This window comes from Gopherus evgoodei, chromosome 1 (assembly GCF_007399415.2).
Source record: "Gopherus evgoodei ecotype Sinaloan lineage chromosome 1, rGopEvg1_v1.p, whole genome shotgun sequence".
NCBI lineage: Eukaryota > Metazoa > Chordata > Testudines > Testudinidae > Gopherus > Gopherus evgoodei.
The window spans coordinates 169295793-169307934 of record NC_044322.1 but is presented as its reverse complement, the minus strand read 5'-3'; the positions used below and the strand labels follow the sequence as shown (position 1 = coordinate 169307934).

The window sequence follows — 12142 nt, the reverse complement described above, 5'->3', positions numbered from 1 at the left end:
CCAACCCGAGCTTTTTATTTCCTTTAGTCTACTATATTGTTTAGAGAAACAATCCCAGTTCATTCATTTGCAGTGTCAAGCCTCAGATAGCTTTCAGAGCAGTCTGTTGCGAGCAGTAGGATATGCTGAGACCACAGATGCCAAGAGATATCAGATTATGCAAAGTCTTTCTAGGTAACCAAAGATCAGCATCCTTTGCTTTGGGTAGCCAGAAATGAAGGGAAAATTATACCCTGCATAAGAATAGCTTATTTTAATGAACATGCATTCTAGTTTTAAAAAAAAAATCTTACGAGAAAATTAAAAGTTGCCAGTTAAAATATAGTTAGCAGTGCCTCCTGGAAAGTGAGTACAACTGCCTAATCTTTAGGAGGGGTTCTGGTTCCTGCAACAGCTACAGTTTGTTAACCTGCAGGGTATACTGCAAGGTCCCTCTTCTCTTCCTGTTTCTTCCCCTCCCCTTACCCTCCACCATAAGGAGATGGTTGGTGTGGGGATTGTGTGGAACATCTATTCTTTGTTTCTGTTGCTGCGGGGTTATTTGATTCAATCTTGGGAGTACTGGGCACTGGCTTGGAACTTTTTAAATTATTATTGGAAAGTAGTAAAAATTCACACAAATCCATTCTGATACCTCTTTGTTCAATATTTAATTTACGGCCTTGGTGCTGTTAACACAAGCCACCTCTCAGGTTGTTGAAATACAGCTACCCGCTTGCTTAGAGCTACCTCCCAAATCACTGTTAATAGTTAGTATGAGAATTACTAGCACACGGGCACTCGCAGCAGTAATTGTGAAATTAGTGCTTGTTTGACGCATGTAATAACATTTCTTTGTTCAACTGAATTCCTTCTCAGATGCCCTTTTGCATATATTTTTTCAAATGTTACTTATGTCCTATGCACTAGTCCTCTCAGAATGCACTAAGCAGATAACATTTGTTTTTCCTTAGAACTTGGCTGCTTTAGTTCAGAGCCAAATGCAAAACCCATATCTTACACAGTCACTAAAAACCACTAATAGAAACAACACAGTGAAGGTCCCCTATATCTGCCTCTTTGTGCTAGGGAAGGAAGAGAGAGCCTTGGGGGTTTGTTTTTTTTAAAAAGCTTGTAGAGTTTGCTCAGATGCTCAGGTGATAAGTAGAGCTGGTAAGGAAAAAAATGTTGGAATGATTTTTCCAATGAAAAATGCCCCCCCCCTTTTTTTTTTAAACTGAAACTTTCAGTGGACACATTTCTGTCTCTCTCCTTCCCCCTCTGTCCCCCAAAAAATCAGTTTCCATCAGGAAAATCAAAATGACAGTTGCAGGCTTGGAATGGTCTTGTCAATTTCACTTTGAGTTGCTGAGGCAGAGCACCTTGAGCTGGAACGTCTAGACTGTAATTAAACAGACCCTTAGTCTGAATCCTGTGAGTTCCAGTTTTTTAATCGCAGTATAGACATTCAGCTTGGCTGTCAGAGGGTCAGGCTCTTATAATTTGACAAGACCCTTTCAGCTGGGCAGCTGCAAACCTGGAAAATTTCACTTTGGTTCTTCTGAAATTTGATTTTTCTTGAAAACCTTTCCCATGAAATATTTCAGTTTTGATGTTTTACCCCTGTTTAATTGAAATTTTTTTCAAAGATGCAAAATTTTTTACAGCAAGGGACTTCCATTTTCCAGCCATCTCTAGTGCTAAAAGCCATGCATGTCCCCAGCTAGATGTACAGATTTTTTTAATTAAGAATTACATTTTTATCTTTTCCACTTTTCTGAGGACAACCCTGTGATCATACTTGGCACATTCATGAGAATTTCTGAAGTGCATAGGCATCTGTTTGCACCTGTAAAGTGTAGGCATGTTTGTGTGTTTGAATTCTGAGGATTGCACAAGTGCAGACTTGGCTAAATATTTGGTCCTAAAAATACTGAGAATCCAAAGTATGTTTATCTTATAAATAACATGATGGGATGGTGTTGGATACTGAGAGAAGACAACTGAGCCCATTTCCTTTGGGAATTCATGTGTGTTATGGGAGTATCTTTGCAGCATACCTTGTTTAGGGCAAGTTTCAACTTTTAATTTTTTACTAAAATTGCCCATATGACATTAAAATGGTTTATTTCAAGACACTTAGATACTTGTACATATAGTCTATATATCCTTGAATCCTAACTGATCTTTCTAAAACAGCATATTCATAACACAAGAAACATCTTACAATATATTCCACAGCTGCATTTCCAGTGGATGTATTCTCTCTGAGGATTACCATCTGTTCCAATTATCCTTCATTGTTTTTAGTTTAAGCATGGCAGCTTTATAACTGCTATGAAATTCTTGCCATGTACTTATCTTTATTTTGGGATATTTTAAATTTTTGGTTCATTCTTCTCAGCCAGAGAAGTTTGTTCTCACATAAGCAATATCATCTCTAGGAAATTCTGGCTAAGATTGGGCAGAGTTCAATATACCTGGGTGGGCTTTCTACCTCAGTGACTCTCAACCTTCCCAGACTACTGTACCATTTCAGAAGTCTGATTTGTCTTGCGTACCCCCAAGTTACACCTCACTTAAAAACTACTTGCTTACAAAATCAAACATAAGACAAAAGTGTCACAGCCCCAAGCTACTGAAAAATTGCTTGCTTTTTCATTTTTACCATATAATTAGAAAATAAATCAGCTGGAATAGAAATGTTCTTACATTTCAGTATATAGAACAGTATAAACAAGTCATTGTATGAAATTTTAGTTTGTACTGAATTTGCTAGTGCTTTTTATGTTGCCTATTGTAAAACTAGGCAAATATCTAGATGAGTTGATGTACCCCTTGAAAGAGCACTATGTACCCCTAGGGCTATGTGTACGCCTGGTGGTTCCACCTCATTCAAAGATGGTCAAAGAAGAAATTGAAAGGCCAAAGTCTGTGAACAGTTATACCAGTGTAAATCTATAGCTAATTCCATTGAAGTCAGTGGAATTACGCTGATGTAAACTGAGAAGAGACATGGGTGGGGCAAGTGTGTCACTGAGCAGGACAAATATATTAAACTAGAAAAAGAACTGGCTACACAATGTCCATTTGCAGAAGGACCCACTTTCTGTGGAAAATATGCTTTCTCTTTAAATATGTGCAACTGGCAAAGTACTGAAACATACAGGGGCAAGGCAAGCCAATCCACTGAAAAGGGCAACTGCTTATTGGTGGAAGTGAGGGAGCTGGGTTTAAGAATGCACCCGAAGCATTGAGACTCTTGATGTAGGAATATAGTCTTGCAATGACTTCTTATAGTCCCTGCATATTGCTATGAAAATCATTGCAAACTTTGTAGGCTATTCTACTAAGGTGCACAGGCAATGGCGCATAGGGTGTGACATCAATCCTGTCTCCTTTCATGCAGTTTTCCAAGGGGTAATTACATTGGAGATCACATTTACCTTGATTCTCCCCCACATCCCCATCTTTATATATAAAAATATATAATCTGACTTGCTAGCAGGGTTTAATAACATGGGAGGGAGGGAGGAGCAGAGAGCACCCCGTCACCTGTGAACAGAACCTTTTATCCACAAGAGCAGCAGGCCAACTGACTGCTTCTTGAAGGCACGCTCTACACCTTAATTTTGCCTGCTTGCTTACAAGCCACCCTCTTGCCCCTGCTGAGTAGAGCCATTGCTGTAGCTGAGGCCTGAGGTGAGATGTTGAATGAAAGAAGGATCCTACGTGCTCAAAGGTTGCAGAAAATTCCTAATGGGCATCCAGATTTAACTGCCCAGAACCTCTTGAGGTCTGCTCATCGTTAATTATCTTTAATGCATCTTACCAATAGGAGTTCCCACGCCATAGCCTTTAGAATCAATGAGTCCGCCGATCTGCGTCAGATTGCAGTTTCTCTGAGTCACGTATTCTATGCTGGTTGATTCCATCAGCAGGGCATAGTCCGTTGTGAGCACCCGCTGGATTCCCTCATCATTGTTCTTCACCAGTGCGGTCTGCTGTCTGCTGCTCATGAATGCCCACATTTTTTCATATGTTGATATTTTGGATTTCTAAGGAAGGAAAGTAGATTCAGCAGAAATGTTAGGTCTCAAATTATGCTTGCAAAACATTCCTATGCTTTAGCTTGAACGCTGTCAATAACGCCTCTTGAATTGGGAGGGACAGAGAGAGGACTCTTTCAGGCTCCCCGGAAGCATTTTCCCGCACACACTCTTTTCACATTGTGCAGTGTGCTGTGAGCTAGTTTCTTACTGTCTCCTGCCCTAGAAGTGCCAGCATTTCAGTGTTCACATGTACCTGGGAGGAGCTCTGGGATCCTTTTGGATGAGCGGTGCTCTATAAATGTAAGATGTTACAATGATCCCAATGAATTAGTTATCTGAATTACATGTAAGCGAGTATTTGAGATTACTGCATTGTGGGACATTGTTTCCTCTTCGCAGGCAGTAGTACCACACTGTGTTCCAAAAGCTGATAAATAGGGTACTATTTATCTGTTTGCCATAGTCTGTAAGTCGTGCACTCTACAAGGAAGCTTGAAACAATATGAGAAGGAAGTGAAATATTAAAAGCCAAGATGCCCTGATACATGTGTGCTTCTGCCTCCTACCACAGTGAACGTAAAGGGCCTAATCCTGCTCTCACTGAAAGCAATGAGCATTTTGCCATTGAGTTCAAAGGGAGCAGGTATGGGCCTTAATGTGTTTAGATCTGGGCTTCAGATCATGCCATGTAACATGATGCTATCTAAACAATAAAACTAAAGAATAGATTGTGCCCGGTCCCTGCAAGGGTGCTTGGAGGAGGGAGAAGATGTACACAAGGAGTGTTCTTGATGCTCCTCATCTAAGAGCCAGGCACAATCACAGGGAGCTCAAGGACTGTTCCCCTCTTAGCTCCCCTTGAGGGGAACAAGGGAAAGGGAGGAACTGAACACAGCGGTGAGCAGGTTTCACGATCCTTGAGGATGGTGCCCAGTGCACACTCCCTTCTTCACCTCAGGTGCTACAAGAGGTTTTATGCTGCCTTAAGTGCCATTCCTTCTGGAGCTCCCCAGGGCAGTGAGACACTGCCCATGTGCTCATTGTGCACCTCTCTCTTGTAGCTACAATCAAGCCTGAAGTGTTTGCACCATATTAACACTATTCTCTGCTTCTTTTTTGTACTCAGTCATGCTATATGAAACACACTTTTTCTTTCTTTCTGTTTTTTTAAAGTTACAAACTGAGATTTGGTCTAGAGGTTATAGCACCATTATACATTGTTTGTCCATATTACCTTGTATTTTATCTTAACATTTCATAGCTTCCCACCCTTTTTACAAAAATGGAAAAACTACTGCAACTGTACGGTCCAATTACACATTTATACATGGATAGAAAAGTTGTTGCATTCATCACTGCTGATGAAATCAGTTTATTAATATCATATTTTAGCCAAAAATCAATGTACTGCCATTTTTTGTCTGCTCTCTCTCTCCCCTTAATTCTCTAGAGTGTTCCATTGCACTTTAGGATAGTACTTCCTGCACAGCCACTGGTGTTATGGATGTTTCCATCTATTGGACATCTTTCTGTTCTATTTTCACTCAGCCAGACAACCAGGCTGTATTGCATCGTTTGACTAAGGCTACCCCATCAATGATTTAAATGAAAGTCTGGTCTCCATTTACAGAATGAGTTATTAACAAACTGGAGGTTTTATTTTCATTTTTTGTTGAAATTTCAAACACTTCACAACTTCCCAAGTAGCATTCCCCCTCTCATCACATAAATGCAAATGCTATTAGAAAAGGACTTGTTCTTTAGCCTGGTGCATTTTCTATTACTTAAGCTCACAGAAAGGATCCAAGTGAAAAACAAACACACACACACACACACAAAATGAATCTGGAACAAGAAACAGAATCCCTGCTATAAGAGTCCTTGTTTTAAACTTCTATTTTTACTGCTACCAAGAAATACCTCTTTCAAAGTTTTTAAGACTAGTGAGCTAGCAGTAGAGTGGGTGCTGAGCTGTGGGTACAAGAAGAGATGGGATTTTGTTCCTTGTCTCTGCCTGGCGCTGACCTGCTGTGTGACCTTGGGCAAGTTGCTTCACCATTCTATGCCTCTGCTTCCCCTTCCCACTGTTTGTCTATTTAGATGTCATGGGCTCTTCGATATTAAGAGTTTCTACCTCAGTTTGTATGCCTACCTTTATGGGGGCCCCAATCTTGGTTGAGGCATCTAGGTGCTTCGGCAAGAGATGCAAGATATAATCTGATTACCCACACTGGTTACTGAGTGCTTGTGAATATTGTATTGTCTCCCCACCCTAGCAGTAGTTAGGCTCCAGGCTGATGTGGTTTTGAAAGGCTAGGGGAATGGAAAGGAAAAATAAATGTACAGGAGTATGGTGCTGCCTGAAGCCAGATCTGTGGATATGGGCACTTCTGTCTGGGGACTCAGACTACACTGAAAATGATTACTGTATTTATTTCTTGTGCCAAGTGCTGGGTAATGTGAGGACTCTGTTCCCAATAAACAAAGCTGGCTCTTTATTAAGAGAGCTGCTCCAATGGCAATTTAATATTCTTACCCAAGGGCACACAGATTGACTTCTTGGTGCTTCCTCTAAATTCTTCCCTTCTGCAACCCATAGTCCTTCCTCCAGCTTGCTACAGTAGTAAAACCACATAATCTCATTTCCTTCATCTGAATAGTCTTGATGTAACACTCTTCTGACCATGTCACAGGTCAGGGATAACTGAACCTGTATTTCCGCTCACTGGTTCATTCTCAGGCTTCCAGCTTCCCTCTGGTTGTCTCTCTTGAGCGGAGACATGTGTCTCTCCCCTTTCTCACTGGGGTATGTCCAGGCTTTACAGTTCCCTGCATTGTTCCTAGCAGAGAGAGGCTTTGTCTTCAGAAATAATTAATAAGTGTAATTCCTATAGTTAAAAGTACCACACAGTTCTCTGCAACCCTGTTTTATTTTGAAGGTAAAAAGTACTACAGTAGAAAACATATTCTGGCAGGAGCAGTTCTTTAAACCCACACCCAAGTCACTGGCTTGTGGTTACAAGTTCATTACAGCTTCAACTCAGAACAAGCACCCAGTCTTATGGTACATCAATAGGCCCAGTCCTTCCAATCCTACCCTGAGGACTGAGGCTATCTGTGAACCAGGGGTCCTGTCTGTTTGCTGGATCAGGAAGAAAGCCCTGAGCCAGTTTAAAACCAGGCTATTTATCCAAAACCCCTTTCTTTGTCTGTTGGTCCCTAGAATCTTGTTTGAACTAGTATATGTGCACCTCTCCAGTGGGGTGGCTTCAAAGCGTTGATAACAAAGGAAATGCATTAGCATCCCCCTCCCTACTAGAGAAGGTACCATGTAATTCCACAAAAACACATACACAATTGCCTTTCTAATACAATGGACCCCCAAAAATATGAACCCAAATTGAATAAGGTTTAACTTTAAATGTATTGAATTATCTTAATGTTATAAGGTTTGTGCAGGATATTGTCAGTCTGTCTCAGATCATTTTTAGGTTCATTGGGTAGAGTTAGTATGTTCTTATTAAACACTATTCTGCATGGCAGCTCATATTAGATATTGACTTTCTACTTGGCTGAGTATTAAACTTTTAAGCAAAATGTCTTTGACTCTGAAGTTTGGGGCTTAGTAGTTCTTCTAATTCTGCTCTTAAGTTTGTTCAGTCAGAGGACAATGCTAAACTTTGAAGGTTAAACAGATCTGTTCAGTTTCTTCTCAATTAGTATAAGCTATTTTTTACCCTAATTAGGAATATATTTTTGAAACTGATACACTTTATAGGGTAGCTTGAGACTGATACAGACCTATAGAGGTTATAGGAATAATGTATTCTGTATGCAGATGTGTTTGTGAGAGATATTTTAGCTTCCTGCTGCGCTAATCCCTTCCCTCCCCCGCACTTCCACGCCCCTGCCATGCTCCCTCACATGTACACATTTCTCCACTAAGGATGAAATTCAAATTTCTACCCTTTGGGTGCAGATGCAGAACTGACTGATTTCAATGGAGCTGTATATGCATAGCAGAAGGCAGGATTTTGCAAGCTTCAGAATGGGACATTAAACATCAATTATTATACATGAGCCAAAAATAAAGTGAGAAAACAGAACAAATGGATAGAATTACAAGAAGAGCTGGTTGCAAAAATTCAAACGAGACAGGTTTTCATCAGAATTTGCTGACTCCGCAAAACTGAAGCATTTTGTGGAGATAGTTCTGATGGAACCCAAGCATGTTTCTACCCAGCTGCTGGGGAACCAGATTTCCAAGGTCTGCGGCCCTAGGGCAGCCTACTATGCAGAGTGCTGTGGTGCCTCTGAGGAGAAATTCTATTTTGTGGGGGGCCTACTTGGAACAAAATAGATTTTTAAACAGATCTTCCGTGAAATGGAATGGCCTGTCTTTGCACTGCTCTAGACGGGCTAAAAGCATGCATTTCTTAAAGCTGCTATTATTTTAAAATAATTTTTTTGAGAAATGTGTAGAGGCTTGGTGTTTCTACTGAAGCTAGTATAAGATATTCAACACATGAGTGGAAATATGCTCAGAAGTGTGTGTGTTTGCATTCTGTGTGTATTTTAAACCAACAACAGGAATGCGAGCTGGGGTGGGACTGAATAAATTCAAACAGAGTTCCTAGACAAGTGATGTAAACGTGTTTTCCCAACCTGCTCCTATCATATTCCCTATACACTCAATAGCTTCTAAAAATACCCTCTACGTAGGGTTTCCTTTTACTATTTTAAACAAGTTATACCTTTAAGCTTGGGCTTTCTCTAGAGTCCAGCTGGTCCTAGGATTTCTTTCTGCAGGCCCTCTCTGCTTCTGCCTGTCCTCTTGGTTCTTTTTATTTTGAAGGAGTTATCTATGTCTTACATTCCATAGATTAGAACTAATCAGCCCAATCTGGACTGACTGCTAAGGGGAGTCCAGAAAATGGCTCTGCATCTCATGTGGGGCACATAACACCCTGTCACCTATCTTTCCCCACAAAGAGATCCTGGAACAGTGGGTGTGCCTTAAAATTTTCTATAGGTTTGAAAGAGATTGATACTTCTGGCATTTCCCATTTTAAACACAAGGATTATCTTCCAAGAGTGACTACACTTTTAAAGAGTGCCTGCTGTATGCTCTGTTTTCCTTGCTGTAGTCAGGGCTAAGCTCCTGAAGAGCTCTGTTGCTGCTACAAGACCCAGACTCACTGCTGTGGTGGCTGCTTCTGCTGCTGCTGCATGCCTCGTTTCTATTTTGGTGGCCATGAGTGACCTCCCTGATCACCTCAGTACTTTCTGAAGGGCAGGAAACTTCTCCTAGTCTCTCCCCAGGAAAACATAACAGGCTCGTGGGCAGGACACTACCTGCCTGGACTCGACTCCACTGCACTAATATTTGGGCACTCTCTGAGTCCACTAATCCCAATACCATCCCCCTACCCACTCACTGCCTTCTAGCCCGACTGGTCTGGAATAGTCCTCTGGGAACCCCGGGCCTTGTGAACTCAATAAGACCACATCTCCCCTACAGTAACTTTCTGCAAAGGGACAGGACTTTTTCCTATGTCCCCTCTAGAACTTCCACTGTGAGCCTAATCAGCATTGATCTTCTGTGGCTGCCCATGTCTGATCACTAGGAAAACTCAGGCCTTGTCTACACTATGCATTTAAACCGATTTTAGCAGCGTTAAACCGATTTAACGCTGCACCCGTCCACACAACGACACCCTTTATATCGATATAAAGGGCTCTTTAAACCGGTTTCTGTACTCCTCCCCGACGAGAGGAGTAGCGCTGAAATCGGTATTACCATATTGGATTAGGGTTAGTGTGGCCGCAAATCGACAATATTGGCCTCCGGGCAGTATCCCACAGTGCACCACTGTGACTGCTCTGGACAGCAATCCAAACTCAGCTGCACTGGCCAGGTAAACAGGAAAAGCCCCGCAAACTTTTGAATTTCATTTCCTGTTTGGCCAGCATGGAGCTCTGATCAACACGGGTGGCAATGCAGTCCCAAATCCAAAAAGAGCTCCAGCATGGGCCATACGGGAGATACTGGATCTGATCGCTGTATGGGGAGACAAATCTATTCTATGACAGCTCTGTTACAGAAGATGAAATGAGAAAGCATTTGAAAAAATCTCCAGGCTATGATAGACAGAGGCCACAGCACAGTGCTGTGTGACAAGCGTAATGGAAAGCCAAAGAATCAAATGGACGCTTATGGAGGGAGGGAGGGGGTACTGAGGACTCCAACTATCCCACAGTCCCCGCAGTCTCCGAAAAGCATTTGCATTCTTGGCTGAGCTCCCAATGCCTGTAGGGTCAAACACATTGTCCAGGGTGTTTCAGGGTATATGTTGTCAATTTACCACCTACCCCCCCATGAAAGAAAAGGGGAAAAAATCGTTTCTTGACTTTTTTATATGTCACCTTATGTCTACTGCATGCTACTGGTAGACGTGGTGCTGCGGCAATGAATAGCAGCATCCTCTCCCCTCCCCTCCCCTCCCCTCCCCGGTGGCAAACGGTACAGTATGACTGCTATCCATCGTCATCACCATCATCCTGTGAGTGCTCCTGGCTGGCCTCAGGTGAGGTCAGCTGGGGGCGCCTGGGTAAAAATAGGAATGACTCCTGGTCATTCCCGGTAGATGGTACAGAACGGCTGGTAACCGTCCTCATCATAACAACTGGGGGATGAGTTCCATCAGCCCCCCCCCACTTTCATGTCTAAAGAAAAGATTCTGTACTGCCTGGACTATCATAGCAGCTGGAGGCTGCCTCCCCCTCATTTTATCTCACTAAAAACTCAGTGTTTCTTATTCCTGCATTCTTTATTACTTCATCACACAAATGGGGGACACTGCCACGGTAGCCCAGAAAGGTTGGGGGAGAAGGTAATCAATGGGTGGGGTTGTTGCAGGGGCATCCCCCGTGAATGGCATGCAACTCATTATTTCTGCGGGATCTGACACGGAGCGGCTATGCTCTCTGATTCTCTGATACACTGGTTCTCTAGTACACTTGCCCCATATTCTAGGCAGGACTGACTCTATTTTTAGATCAACCATAAAGGAGGGATTGACTCGGGGAGTCATTCCAATTTTTGTCTTTGTGCCCCCAGCCGACCTCAGCTATGCCCAGCCAGGAGCACCTATGACAGCAGCAGACGGTACAGAACAACTGATAACCGTCATCTCATTGCCAATTTACAATGGCACAGCAGACGGTACAGAACGACTGGTAACCATCTCTGCTACCTTGCAATGGCAAATGAATGCTGCTGTGTAGCACTGCAGTACCGCCTCTGTCAGCAGCATCCAGTACAACACAGTGACAGTGACAAAAGGCAAAACGGGCTCATGGTTGCCATGCTATGGCATCAGCCAGAGCAATCCAGGGAAAAAGGGCGCGAAATGATTGTCTGCCATTGCTTTCGCAGAGGAAGGAATGAGTGACGACATTTACCCAGAATCACCCACGACACTGTTTTTGCACCATCATGCATTGGGATCTCAACCCAGAATTCCAATGGGCGGGGGAGACTGCGGGAACTATGGGATAGCTATGGGATAGCTACCCACAGTGCAATGCTCTGGAAATCGATGCTAGCCTCGGTACATGGACGCACACCGCCGAACTAATGTGCTTAGTGTGCCCGCGTGCACTTGACTTTATACAATCTGTTTTACAAAACCGGTTGATGTAAAATCGGAATAATCCCATAGTGTAGACATACCCTCAGAGCACTTACATTCTCTTGAACTGAAAACCATTATCTTCCCACTTCACCTAGCCCACTCAGAGATTTTCATACATTTCTTAGACTTCCCCCACCTGTTACAGCAGCCGTCTAGTTCAGTGAGCTTGGCCCCCCTCCATCTGTTTTTCTTCCTGTTGTGACTTTCCTAGAAACGTATTTTGAGGGACAAAGCCTTTCTTTTAACTGAGCCACTTGAACCTCACACCCTGCTGGTTACCATATTATCCACCGTGCCCCATTCAGCTAGCAGTATTGCAAGCTGGGAAACAGCTTGATGCCAGTAGACTGCAGTATCGTCTTAGGGAGAAATAAGTATTTTGATGTCTAAATATCTCCTCTATCCTATGAAAGT

At 42.6% G+C, this 12142-nt stretch overlaps 1 protein-coding gene across 2 annotated transcripts in view; it reads right to left on the bottom strand.

Moving 5' to 3' along the window:
- Positions 1–12142, bottom strand: part of GRIK1 (glutamate ionotropic receptor kainate type subunit 1) — a 246962-nt gene that overhangs the window by 13817 nt on the left and 221003 nt on the right. For both annotated transcript variants that reach the window (XM_030579306.1, XM_030579316.1), the window contains exon 14: positions 3812–4037. In XM_030579306.1, coding sequence (XP_030435166.1) covers positions 3812–4037 — 226 coding nt within the window. The remainder of the gene's footprint in view (positions 1–3811; positions 4038–12142) is intronic.